The following is a 12364-nucleotide window of genomic DNA, read 5'->3' as shown; positions in this document are numbered from 1 at the left end:
TTCTTCCTCCTCCTCCTCTTCCCCCTCCTCCCCCTCCTCCTCTTCCTCCTCTTCCCCCTCCTCCTCCTCCTCCTCCTCCTCCCCCTCCTCCTCCTCCTCTTCTTCCTCCTCCTCCTCCTCCTCTTCCCCCTCCTCCTCCTCCTCTTCCCCCTCCTCCTCCTCCTCTTCCCCCTCCTCCTCGTCTCACTCTTCTGTGTTTTCAGAATACCAAACATTACGAGCTCTTGAACTACAGTGAACACGGCACGACGGTGGATAACGTCCTTTACTCCTGTGACTTCTCTGAAAAAGCCTCTCCGTCGCCCCCCAGTGGCCTGGTGGCTAAAGTGCAGGGCCTCATCCGTGAGTCTCTTCTAATACTGAACACTGACACTGGAGGTTTGTCTCAAGTATTAAACATCTGATAACAATGATCTGTAGTAGTACTAGTATAAGTACTGTATAAGTACTGTAGTAGTACTAGTATAAGTACTTAAACTACTGTCCAAACTGAATACTCCTTTAAGCGAGTACAAAACGCATAAACAGAATGTGAGCAGTTTAGACTCATCTGGAGCTTTACAAAACTGCTGCTCGGATCATAACGATCGCCCTGGACGACCGGACACGCCTCCACACGCTGACACGCCTCCACACGCTGACACGCCTCCACACGCTGACACGCTGACACGCCTCCACACGCTGACACGCCTCCACACGCTGACACGCCTCCACACGCTGACACGCCTCCACACCATGACACGCCTCCACACGCTGACACGCCTCCACACGATGACACGCCTCCACACCATAACACGCCTCCACACGCTGACACGCCTCCACACGCTGACACGCCTCCACACGCTGACACGCTGACACGCCTCCACACGCTGACACGCCTCCACACGCTGACACGCCTCCACACGCTGACACGCCTCCACACCATGACACGCCTCCACACCATGACACGCCTCCACACGATAACACGCCTCCACACGATGACACGCCTCCACACGCTGACACGCCTCCACACGCTGACACGCCTCCACACGCTGACACGCCTCCACACCATAACACGCCTCCACACGCTGACACGCCTCCACACGCTGACACGCCTCCACACGCTGACACGCCTCCACACGCTGACACGCCTCCACACCATGACACGCCTCCACACGCTGACACGCCTCCACACGCTGACACGCCTCCACGCCATGACACGCCTCCACACGCTGACACGCCTCCACACGCTGACACGCCTCCACGTCATGACACGCCTCCACACGATGACGCGCCTCCACACGATGACACGCCTCCACACGATGACACGCCTCCACACGATGACGAGCTGACACGCCTCCACACGATGACGCGCCTCCACACGATGACACGCCTCCACACGATGACACGCCTCCACACGATGACACGCCTCCACACGATGACGCGCTGACACGCCTCCACACGATGACGCGCCTCCACACGATGACGCGCCTCCACGCCATGACACGCCTCCACGCGCTGACACGCCTCCACGCGCTGACACGCCTCCACGCCATGACACGCCTCCACACGATGACGCGCCTCCACGCCATGACACGCCTCCACGCCATGACACGCCTCCACGCGCTGACACGCCTCCACGCGATGACGCGCCTCCACGCGATGACGCGCCTCCACGCCATGACGCGCCTCCACGCCATGACACGCCTCCACGCCATGACACGCCTCCACACGATGACGCGCCTCCACGCCATGACACGCCTCCACGCCATGACACGCCTCCACGCCATGACACGCCTCCACGCGCTGACGCGCCTCCACGCGCTGACACGCTTCCACGCGCTGACCCTTCTTCTCTTTCGTAGGTCGCAGTAAGAAGCAGGACGAGGACTCTGCTCCCGGCGCGCTGCTCAGCCGTCTGCCTGCAGGGGGCGTGATGAGCAGCCAGTCGCAGGGCGCGGCCCCGGGGTGCGGCTGCAAGTCCAGCAGCTCCAGCCTGATCGGGGGCGGCGGCGCCGGGTGGGAGGGCACGGCGCTGCTCCACCATGGCAGCTACGTCAAACTGGGCTGTCTGCAGTTCGTCTTCAGCGTCACCGACTTCGCCGCCAAAACCTCCAAAGAAGAGCAGAGCTCCGCCCCCAGCGCCGCCTTGAGCTCCGCCCCGAGCTCGCTGGCGCCACCCGCGGCCCTCAGCAGTCCCTCCAGCCAGGACGAGGCGGAGATGGAGGCGTAGCCCGAGCCGCCGCGGGGAATGGCCCTGTAGCATAGATGCCCCGCCCCCTCTCCTCTTACGTCCTCTTTGGATTGGTCGATGCCAGGAAGTTGATGATTGGTGGTGTTTTGAGGCGTGGTTTGGATATTCTCGTTTGTGTCTGGAATGTTCCACAGCTCGACTTTAAACTGGAGAGTGAGCAGGCTCGCTCTGACCTCGCCCTGACCACGCCCCCACCACCTCTGACCACGCCCACTCCACTCGTCAGCTCTAAACTCTATTTTCATATTTCATCATAAAAATGTCTGAGAAAGAAATGAATAATTACCACAAACACTTTATCTGTAAATATTCACTTTCACATTGATTTGGGTCAAAACGTGTTTCTGAGCGTTTCCTGGAGCGTCCGGGTTTAATGCCGTCCTGCGGAACATTCCGGGCCACATCTGGACGTGTTTGAGGTCTTCTGTCTTTTTAATGCGTTTAAAGGTTTGCTGGAGGCGTGGCTAAATATATACATTTTATCGTCATGTTTTCAAGCGGTTTATAGAAAGGAATAAAGTGTTTAGTCTTTATTGAGCTGCAAATCCAGGTCAACTCAAACTTCTGTTTGGACCAAACTCAAAAACATGGAAAGATTTTTGTAACAAAAACTTAGATTATTTATTTTTATTTTTTTCAAATATTCTACAAGTCTTTAGTTTCCACATTTATTGTATTAAGTGTTCCACAGATCATAGTTTGACTTGTTGATACTAAAAGTCATTTGCAGCCCACGTGAAGCCGCTTTTCTGACGCTAAATATCATGAATTCACTTTATTCTCCTACGAAAGCACCAGTCTGTCCTCCACTTCCTGTTTGTCCTCCACTTCCTGTTTGTCCTCCACTTCCTGTTTGTCCTCCACTTCCCGTTTGTCCTCCACTTCCCGTTTGTCCTCCACTTCCCGTCTGTCCTCCACTTCCCGTCTGTCCTCCACTTCCCGTCTGTCCCCCACTTCCCATAGTTCCCTCCACTTCCTGTTCCTCCTCCACTTCCTGTTCCTCCACTTCCTGGCATCGCGCTGGTTTTGCACCGTTGAAGGGAAAGCGCCGCCGCCAGTCGCTCGACAGAGAAACTCTTTTCTTTTTATATTTTTTGTTGCATGAACTTGAAGTATTATCGACAATCTGTTGTTTTGGCTGAAGCGGTCGGGTCAGTTCTGGGCGTCGCCGCGTTTATTCACCGTTACTATGGAAACATGACTTTGTCTCATCTTTTAATATTAAACTCCATAACGTTCTGTTGTTTTGCTGCTTTTGCACCGCGTGAGGGGCCTGACGGCGTGAGGGGCCTGACGTGGGGGCCCCCCCAACAGCGTGAGGGCCCCCGAGGGCCTTGATGGCGTGAGGGGTCCGACAGTGTGGGGGGCCTCACGCCGTACACACTTTACGATGTACATGTTGTAAATATTAATATTGGCCGCGCCTCGGTTTGGAAACGTGCCGGATTTTCCTGTAGAATTTGCCATTTTGTTTTGGTTTTTAACTGTACAGCGTCGACTTTGTGGTGCCCGCGGGGCCCTCCTGGGTCCTCATGGTGCCCCTGCGGGGCCCTCCTGGGTCCTCGTGGTGCCCCTGCGGGGCCCTCCTGGGTCCTCGTGGTGCCCCCGCGGCGTCTCGGCACTCACCCGCCGCCGCCCTGAGTCCGGCCCCTTTTAGCCCCGCCCTGCTCTGTACATAAACGCTCTGTCTGTTCTTGGCTTGTCTGTTCAAACGTGTAAATACAAAAAGATTTTCTAAGAAGTAACTTTTGTGACGTTGTGTTTCCAATAAACTAAGTTTTATATTTACTTTAACGACACTTTAACACAAACATCAGAACCTTAAGAAGTTCAACCTGGATCAAAAGTGCTGATTTGGGATGTAAATAATGAGTTTATTATTCATGTTCTGCCGTCATCAATATAACATTATCCCACGTGTCGCCACCAGAGGGCGTCAACAAACCGCTTCAACTGAGAAATATTCATCTTTATTTCCCACGTTCAGCTTCGTCCGTGACATTTGTTCTAAATGTTTTATGAAAGTTAAAGGTCAAGACGATATTTACTGTTCTCACTTGACGTTCAGCCGCGTCGCCGATCTTTACAACATTGTTAATAATAATAATAATAATCACTGCCTGGAGCAGGGGCGGGGGGCGGAGCCGGGGGCGGACCTGGGTCTGGGGGCGGGTCCGGAGCTGGAGCCGGTGGCAAACAGTTTCTGCTCTTCCTCTGGTTCCGGGCGGACACAGTTCTTTGGCTCCTCTTTGGTTCCGGGTGGGCACAGTTCTGGTTCCGGTCCCTGTAGAACTCAAACATGTTCTGTTTTGTGATTTGCGGAGCGGTTTTTGTCGTCGCCGCGTATTTTTACCGCGAAAAGATCGTGAAAGGCCAAAGATGCTCCAGCTGCGTCAAACTGCACGGGAAAACGGCCATAGTCACAGGTACAGAGTTCTACTATTATTATTATACTTTATTATTCAAGAAATAACTCCGAGGAAACTTCGACTCTGAACGTAACATCGGATTTATAATTTAAAGTGGATTTAATTTAAAGGGCAAAACATTAAATGAAGCACAGAAGTGACGTCAACATGAAGCGTTTGTCTCTTGTAGATTTACTTTTACTTCTGTGACTCATTGCAATAGATTAAACTCAAGAAAATATAAAAAAGATGTTCAAATGAATGACATGAAAGGAAATAAAAAAGTAGGACGATAATGACAGTGATTGACGTGGATCTGGTGTTAAAGCTGCACTGCGTCACTTTTCCGGTGGAAGGTCAAACTGGAAAATTTAATTGTGGAACGTTCCTGATGACCCCCTGCTGGCAGAGTGACGCACTGCACCTCCGAACGGGAGGAAAGGGCGGAGCCTGTCGCGTCACGTGCTGCGGCGTCTTTCAGGCAGTAACACGGGGATCGGGAAGCGGACGGCGGTCGACCTGGCCAAGCGCGGCGCCCGGGTCATCATGGCGTGTCGGAGCCGCGAGCGAGGAGAGGCCGCCGCCGAGGACGTCAGGAGGGTGAGGACACGCCTTCATTTAGGACACGCTGGTGTGCTTGGTGCTCATGCTGGTGTGCTTGGTGCTCATGCTGGTGTGCTTGGTGCTCATGCTGATGTGCTTGGTGCTCATGCTGGTGTGTTTGGTGCTCATGCTGGTGTGCTTGGTGCTCATGCTGATGTGCTTGGTGCTCATGCTGATGTGCTTGGTGCTCATGCTGATGTGCTTGGTGCTCATGCTGATGTGCTTGGTGCTCATGCTGATGTGTTAGGTGCTCATGCTGGTGTGTTTGGTGCTCATACTGGTGTGCTTGGTGCTCATGCTGGTGTGCTTGGTGCTCATGCTGGTGTGCTTGGTGCTCATGCTGGTGTGTTCGGTGCTCATGCTGGTGTGCTCGGTGCTCATGCTGGTGTGTTTGGTGCTCATGCTGGTGTGCTTGGTGCTCATGCTGGTGTGCTTGGTGCTCATGCTGATGTCTGGTGCTCATGCTGGTGTGTTTGGTGCTCATGCTGGTGTGTTCGGTGCTCATGCTGGTGTGCTTGGTGCTCATGCTGGTGTGCTTGGTGCTCATGCTGATGTGCTTGGTGCTCATGCTGGTGTGCTTGGTGCTCATGCTGGTGTGCTTGGTGCTCATGCTGGTGTGTTTGGTGCTCATGCTGGTGTGTTTGGTGCTCATGCTGGTGTGCTTGGTGCTCATGCTGGTGTGCTTGGTGCTCATGCTGGTGTGCTTGGTGCTCATGCTGGTGTGCTTGGTGCTCATGCTGGTGTGTTTGGTGCTCATGCTGGTGTGCTTGGTGCTCATGCTGATGTCTGGTGCTCATGCTGGTGTGTTTGGTGCTCATGCTGGTGTGTTAGGTGCTCATGCTGATGTGCTTGGTGCTCATGCTGATGTCTGGTGCTCATGCTGATGTGTTTGGTGCTCATGCTGGTGTGTTAGTTGCTCATGCTGATGTCTGGTGCTCATGCTGGTGTGTTAGGTGCTCATGCTGATGTGCTTGGTGCTCATGCTGATGTGCTTGGTGCTCATGCTGGTGTGTTAGGTGCTCATGCTGATGTGCTTGGTGCTCATGCTGATGTCTGGTGCTCATGCTGATGTCTGGTGCTCATGCTGATGTGCTTGGTGCTCATGCTGATGTCTGGTGCTCATGCTGGTGTGTTTGGTGCTCATGCTGGTGTGTTAGGTGCTCATGCTGATGTGCTTGGTGCTCATGCTGATGTCTGGTGCTCATGCTGGTGTGTTTGGTGCTCATGCTGGTGTGTTTGGTGCTCATGCTGGTGTGTTAGGTGCTCATGCTGATGTGCTTGGTGCTCATACTGGTGTGCTTGGTGCTCATGCTGGTGTGTTTGGTGCTCATGCTGGTGTGCTTGGTGCTCATGCTGATGTGCTTGGTGCTCATGCTGGTGTGTTTGGTGCTCATGCTGGTGTTCTTGGTGCTCATGCTGATGTGCTTGGTGCTCATGCTGGTGTGCTTGGTGCTCATGCTGGTGTGTTAGGTGCTCATGCTGGTGTGTTAGGTGCTCATGCTGATGTGCTTGGTGCTCATGCTGATGTCTGGTGCTCATGCTGGTGTGTTTGGTGCTCATGCTGGTGTGTTAGGTGCTCATGCTGATGTGCTTGGTGCTCATGCTGATGTCTGGTGCTCATGCTGGTGTGTTTGGTGCTCATGCTGGTGTGTTTGGTGCTCATGCTGGTGTGTTAGGTGCTCATGCTGATGTGCTTGGTGCTCATGCTGATGTCTGGTGCTCATGCTGGTGTGTTTGGTGCTCATGCTGGTGTGTTAGGTGCTCATGCTGATGTGCTTGGTGCTCATGCTGATGTCTGGTGCTCATGCTGGTGTGTTTGGTGCTCATGCTGGTGTGTTAGGTGCTCATGCTGATGTGCTTGGTGCTCATGCTGCTGTCTGGTGCTCATGCTGGTGTGTTTGGTGCTCATGCTGGTGTGTTTGGTGCTCATGCTGGTGTGTTTGGTGCTCATGCTGGTGTGTTAGTTGCACATGCTGGTGTGTTAGGTGCTCATGCTGATGTGCTTGGTGCTCATGCTGATGTCTGGTGCTCATGCTGCTCATGCTGATGCTCCAGGAGAGCGGCAGTTCCGACGTTCTCTTCGCGCCTCTGGATTTAGCCAGTCTGAAGTCGGTCCGAGACTTCGCTGAGAACTTCCTCCAATCGGAGCCCAGACTGGACCTTCTCATCAACAACGCAGGTCACACCTCCTCCACATGCGATCACGCCTCCTCCACACGCGGTCACGCCTCCTCCACACGCGGTCACGCCTCCTCCACACGCGGTCACGCCTCCTCCACACGCGGTCACGCCTCCTCCACACGCGGTCACGCCTCCTCCACACGCGGTCACGCCTCCTCCACATGCGATCACGCCCCCTCCACATGCGATCACGCCCCCTCCACACGCGGTCACGCCTCCTCCACACGCGGTCACGCCTCCTCCACACGCGGTCACGCCTCCTCCACACGCGGTCACGCCTCCTCCACACGCGGTCACGCCTCCTCCACACGCGGTCACGCCTCCTCCACATGCGATCACGCCCCCTCCACATGCGATCACGCCCCCTCCACATGCGATCACGCCTCCTCCACACGCGGTCACGCCTCCTCCACACGCGGTCACGCCTCCTCCACACGCGGTCACGCCTCCTCCACATGCGATCACGCCCCCTCCACATGCGATCACGCCCCCTCCACATGCGATCACGCCCCCTCCACATGCGGTCACGCCTCCTCCACACGCGGTCACGCCTCCTCCACACGCGGTCACGCCCCCAAACACAGGTCACGTATTCTGTGGATCAAAGTCCGTAACAGCAACAGAAATAACACTTCCTCGTGTCGAAGCTTTAGCGAGGAATGAAATAAGTTTCACTTGTGTTTTATTTGTGTGTTTTTTTCGTTTTGAGAGTTTAAAGGTCCCATAACATGCAAAATAGACTTTTCAGAGCTTTTAACCTTCTTACATCGCTATTTGTGCTTCATTTATGTCCAGAGTGTTTTTTTGATTGATTCCCGCAGTGTTTAGCTTTAGTACAGGCTATCTCCTTTCCTCCAATCTCCAAACTGACGGGCGGTGTTCACAAGACCGAGTCATAAGGGCAAGCACGTGTCACCATCCCCCCTCTCCACCCCCCTATCTATCTATCTATCTAGATAGATAGATAGATAGATAGCGGCGCACGGCGGAGCAGACAGCTGTGGGACACACACTACGTCACGGGTGGGCGGGGCACACACGCGCTCTGAGACTACGTCACGGGTTGGGCGGGGGAGCCAGATCGCTCTTCGCAAGGGTGGGGGCGAATATCTGTCATGGAATGAGACATACACCAATGCTATTCCTTAACACACAGAGAACACAATTCAACATAGAATATGAAACGACACAGAAATATCAGACGTTTGTGTGACATGCATGGGAGAAACGCCGGGACCGGTCACGCAGGCTGTTGTAAGCAGCTTACGTGACCCTCCTGCGTCTCACGCCGTTTTTTCTCATGCAGGTTGGTTTTATTAGATATTATGGAATAGGCGGCTCACATTTCTCATTGGTCAGCTTCACATCAAGGCACTTGTCTTTTACAACGGTTGGTATTTTCCGTAGAGATAAAGCCTGGGTAATGTTTACCCAAACCCCCCTGGGCTGTTACACCCCCTCCCTAGGAGAGTAAACATTCCCCTGGCCATCTTTACGACACCTTCACAAACAAATGCAGTTTGTCACACACCCGTTCTTCTCTTAGACTAGTGATGCAGATAATATATCACTATTATGCAGATAAAATACATCACAGAAATATAATCATATATTCACATTTTATCACAATATCAAACCAAGCCGTCTGCATTTCCGGGTTGGTGAGGGGGACCAAGGTCTGGGTGATATTTCTTAACTATTATGTTAAGGGTGTTGCACAACACTTATTATTATCAATTATACACTTAGGATAGACTAGGAAACGTGAAAAAAAGCACGTTATGGCACATTTAAAGTCAAACTGTGACTTGTCTTAAGCTCAAAGTTTTTCTGCTGTGAGTTTTTCTTTCACAGAGACCCTTTGGCCCCGCCCGCTTTTGGAAGGTGAAGGGTGAAAGGCGCGGCCCTTTGTGTGTTTGGACAATTGTGATTGTTCAAACAATTTGTGTGTTTGAACCTGTGCAACCTGTTATCAGGGCCAAAGATCACGGGCCCTTTGTTCTGCCGCGCCCACAAACCAAACCTGGTTCATTCCAAGTTTAAGTGCACGACTTTCCAAATCCTTTATCAGCCTGTCGGGGCCCCTCAGTATCAGTGTGACTCATGACTCGCTGTGGCCCCTGCAGGTCTGTACTGTCGGGGCCCCTCAGTACCGGTGCGACTCATGACTCGCTGTGGCCCCTGCAGGTCTGTACTGTCGGGGCCCCTCAGTACCGGTGCGACTCATGACTCGCTGTGGCCCCTGCAGGTCTGTACTGTCGGGGCCCCTCAGTACCGGTGCGACTCATGACTCGCTGTGGCCCCTGCAGGTCTGTACTGTCGGGGCCCCTCAGTATCGGTGCGACTCATGACTCGCTGTGGCCCCTGCAGGTCCGTACTGTCGGGGCCCCTCAGTATCGGTGCGACTCATGACTCGCTGTGGCCCCTGCAGGTCTGTACTGTCCGGGCCCCGCAGTATCGGTGCGACTCATGACTCGCTGTGGCCCCTGCAGGTCCGTACTGTCGGGGCCCCTCAGTATCGGTGCGACTCATGACTCGCTGTGGCCCCTGCAGGTCCGTACTGTCGGGGCCCCTCAGTATCGGTGCGACTCATGACTCGCTGTGGCCCCTGCAGGTCTGTACTGTCCGGGCCCCGCAGTATCGGTGCGACTCATGACTCGCTGTGGCCCCTGCAGGTCTGTACTGTCGGGTCCCCTCAGTATCGGTGTGACTCATGACTCGCTGTGGCCCCTGCAGGTCTGTACTGTCGAGGCCCCTCAGTATCGGTGCGACTCATGACTCGCTGTGGCCCCTGCAGGTCTGTACTGTGGGGGCCCCTCAGTATCGGTGTGACTCATGACTCGCTGTGGCCCCTGCAGGTCTGTACTGTGGGGGCCCCTCAGTATCGGTGTGACTCATGACTCGCTGTGGCCCCTGCAGGTCTGTACTGTGGGGGCCCCTCAGTATCGGTGTGACTCATGACTCGCTGTGGCCCCTGCAGGTCTGTACTGTGGGGGCCCCTCAGTATCAGTGTGACTCATGACTCGCTGTGGCCCCTGCAGGTCTGTACTGTGGGGGCCCCTCAGTATCAGTGTGACTCATGACTCGCTGTGGCCCCTGCAGGTCTGTACTGTGGGGGCCGCACACAGGACGGTTTGGGGATGATGTTTGGGGTGAACCACTTGGGTCACTTCCTGCTCACGCTGCTGCTACTGCCGCGGCTGAAGGAAAGCGGTCGCGCTCGAGTGGTCAACGTGTCGTCCGTCGCCCACAACTGGGGACGCGTGGACTTCGACTGCCTGAGCAGGCACCGGGCGCTCGGGCGGGGCAGCTCCACCCTCGACCTGCTGAGGATCTACTCCCACAGCAAACTCTGCAACGTCCTGTTCACGCACGAGCTCAGCAAGAGGCTGAAGGGAACCCATGTGACCTGCTACTCACTGCACCCAGGTGAGGGGGCGGGGCTCCAGGTGAGGGGGCGGGGCTCCAGGTGAGGGGGCGGGGCTCCAGGTGAGGGGGCGGGGCTCCAGGTCAGGGGGAGGGGCTCCAGGTCAGCGGGACGGGGCGGGGCTCCAGGTCAGCGGGATGGGGCGGGGCTCCAGGTCAGCGGGACGGGGCGGGGCTCCAGGTCAGCGGGACGGGGCGGGGCTCCAGGTCAGGGGGCGGGGCTCCAGGTCAGCGGGACGGGGCGGGGCTCCAGGTCAGCGGGACGGGGCGGGGCTCCAGGTCAGGGGGCGGGGCTCCAGGTCAGCGGGACGGGGCGGGGCTCCAGGTCAGCGAAGCGGGGCTCCAGGTCAGCGGGGCGGGGCTCCAGGTCAGCGGGACGGGACGGGGCGGGGCTCCAGGTCAGCGGGACGGGGCGGGGCGGGGCTCCAGGTCAGCGGGACGGGGCACATGATGAAGAGTCGGTTTGGACCTAAAGTCGAGCTCGTTGTTGTTTCCAGGAGCCATAAACTCAGAGTTTGACCGAAACTTCAGCCGTGTCCTGGTGACGCTCCTGAAGCCCCTGACCTCCTTCTTCTTCAAGACCCCCGAGCAGGGCGCTCAGACCACGCTGCACTGTGCGCTGCAGCCGGGAATCGAACCTCTGAGCGGCCGCTACTTCTCCAACTGCACCGTCCGGAACGTCTTCTCTGCAGCGCGAGACGACGCCGCCGCCAAGAAACTGTGGGAGCTCAGCGAGAGCATGTGCGGCCTGGAGTAGGGACTGACCGTGTCCCAGGGTCCCCGTGTCCCCTGGGTCCTAATGTCCCTGTGTCCTCTGGGTCCTAATGTCCCTGTGTCCCCTGGGTCCTAATGTCCCCGTGTCCCCTGGGTCCACGTGTCCCCTGGGTCCCAGTGTCCCCTGGGTCCCAATGTCCCCGTGTCCCGATGTCCCAGTGTCCCCTGGGTCCCTGGGTCCCAGTGTCCCCTGTGTGTTTTTTGGGGGAAATGATGTTTTCTTAAAGTACTTTCTCAGGTGTAAAATACTTGGTAAAAGTAACTTGTATTTAAGTCACAGTTTGGGACGTTCAGGTTTTGCAGCCGTAACATGTAACTGTACTTTTACTTAAGTACTTTCAGTACTATTACTGTGATCAGACTTTGTCATTAACGTAGTAAACGCTTTAATCGAGTCATTAAACTAATTACAAGCCCAAATTATAACTTTTCTGTTTCTGTAACGAGTCAAAGCTGCAGCTAACGCTGTTAACCTCAGTTTGTACTCAAAGTGCCAAAAGAAATACATTTGTCGATTTGTGTCTGTTTTTACTTTAATGAACCTCAGAAACTAGGTCTAAACCAGGTCTAAACCAGGTCTAAACCAGGACTAAACCAGGTCTAAACCAGGACTAAACCAGGTCTAAACCAGGACTAAACCAGGTCTAAACCAGGACTAAACCAGGTCTAAACCAGGACTAAAACAGGACTAAACCAGGTCTAAACCAGGACTAAACCAGGTCTAAACCAGGACTAAACC

The 12364-nt window shown here is 55.0% G+C and overlaps 2 protein-coding genes across 2 annotated transcripts in view; both read left to right on the top strand.

Moving 5' to 3' along the window:
* Nucleotides 1-3961, top strand: part of LOC140374729 (PHD finger protein 12-like) — a 28971-nt gene extending 25010 nt beyond the window's left edge. The window contains exons 15-16 of the mRNA XM_072461725.1: nt 204-342; nt 1845-3961. Coding sequence (XP_072317826.1) covers nt 204-342; nt 1845-2212 — 507 coding nt within the window. The 3' untranslated portion in view covers nt 2213-3961. The remainder of the gene's footprint in view (nt 1-203; nt 343-1844) is intronic.
* Nucleotides 3962-4445: 484 nt separating this feature from the next.
* Nucleotides 4446-12025, top strand: LOC140374730 (dehydrogenase/reductase SDR family member 13-like). Its single transcript, XM_072461726.1, has 5 exons — nt 4446-4659; nt 5123-5241; nt 7300-7423; nt 10528-10854; nt 11349-12025. Exons 1-5 carry the CDS (start codon nt 4533-4535, stop codon nt 11606-11608), a joined length of 957 nt encoding a protein of 318 aa, XP_072317827.1. The 5' UTR covers nt 4446-4532; the 3' UTR covers nt 11609-12025.
* The last annotated feature ends 339 nt before the right edge of the window (nt 12026-12364 follow it).

This window comes from Eucyclogobius newberryi, unplaced genomic scaffold (genome assembly GCF_026437365.1).
Source record: "Eucyclogobius newberryi isolate DKJ021-1_F unplaced genomic scaffold, fEucNew1.0.hap1 SCAF_306, whole genome shotgun sequence".
NCBI classification, from domain to species: domain Eukaryota; kingdom Metazoa; phylum Chordata; class Actinopteri; order Gobiiformes; family Gobiidae; genus Eucyclogobius; species Eucyclogobius newberryi.
The sequence above is the reverse complement of the archived record's forward strand: the minus strand, read 5'-3'. Positions and strand labels throughout refer to the sequence as shown.

Coding starts and splice junctions, on each gene's coding strand:
- LOC140374730 (XM_072461726.1), top strand. CDS start 4,533: ATGTTCTGTTTTGTGATTTGCGGAGCGGTTTTTGTCGTCGCCGCGTAT. Junction 4,660..5,122: donor GAAAACGGCCATAGTCACAG/GTACAGAGTTCT, acceptor GGCGTCTTTCAG/GCAGTAACACGGGGATCGGG. Junction 10,855..11,348: donor CTGCTACTCACTGCACCCAG/GTGAGGGGGCGG, acceptor TGTTGTTTCCAG/GAGCCATAAACTCAGAGTTT.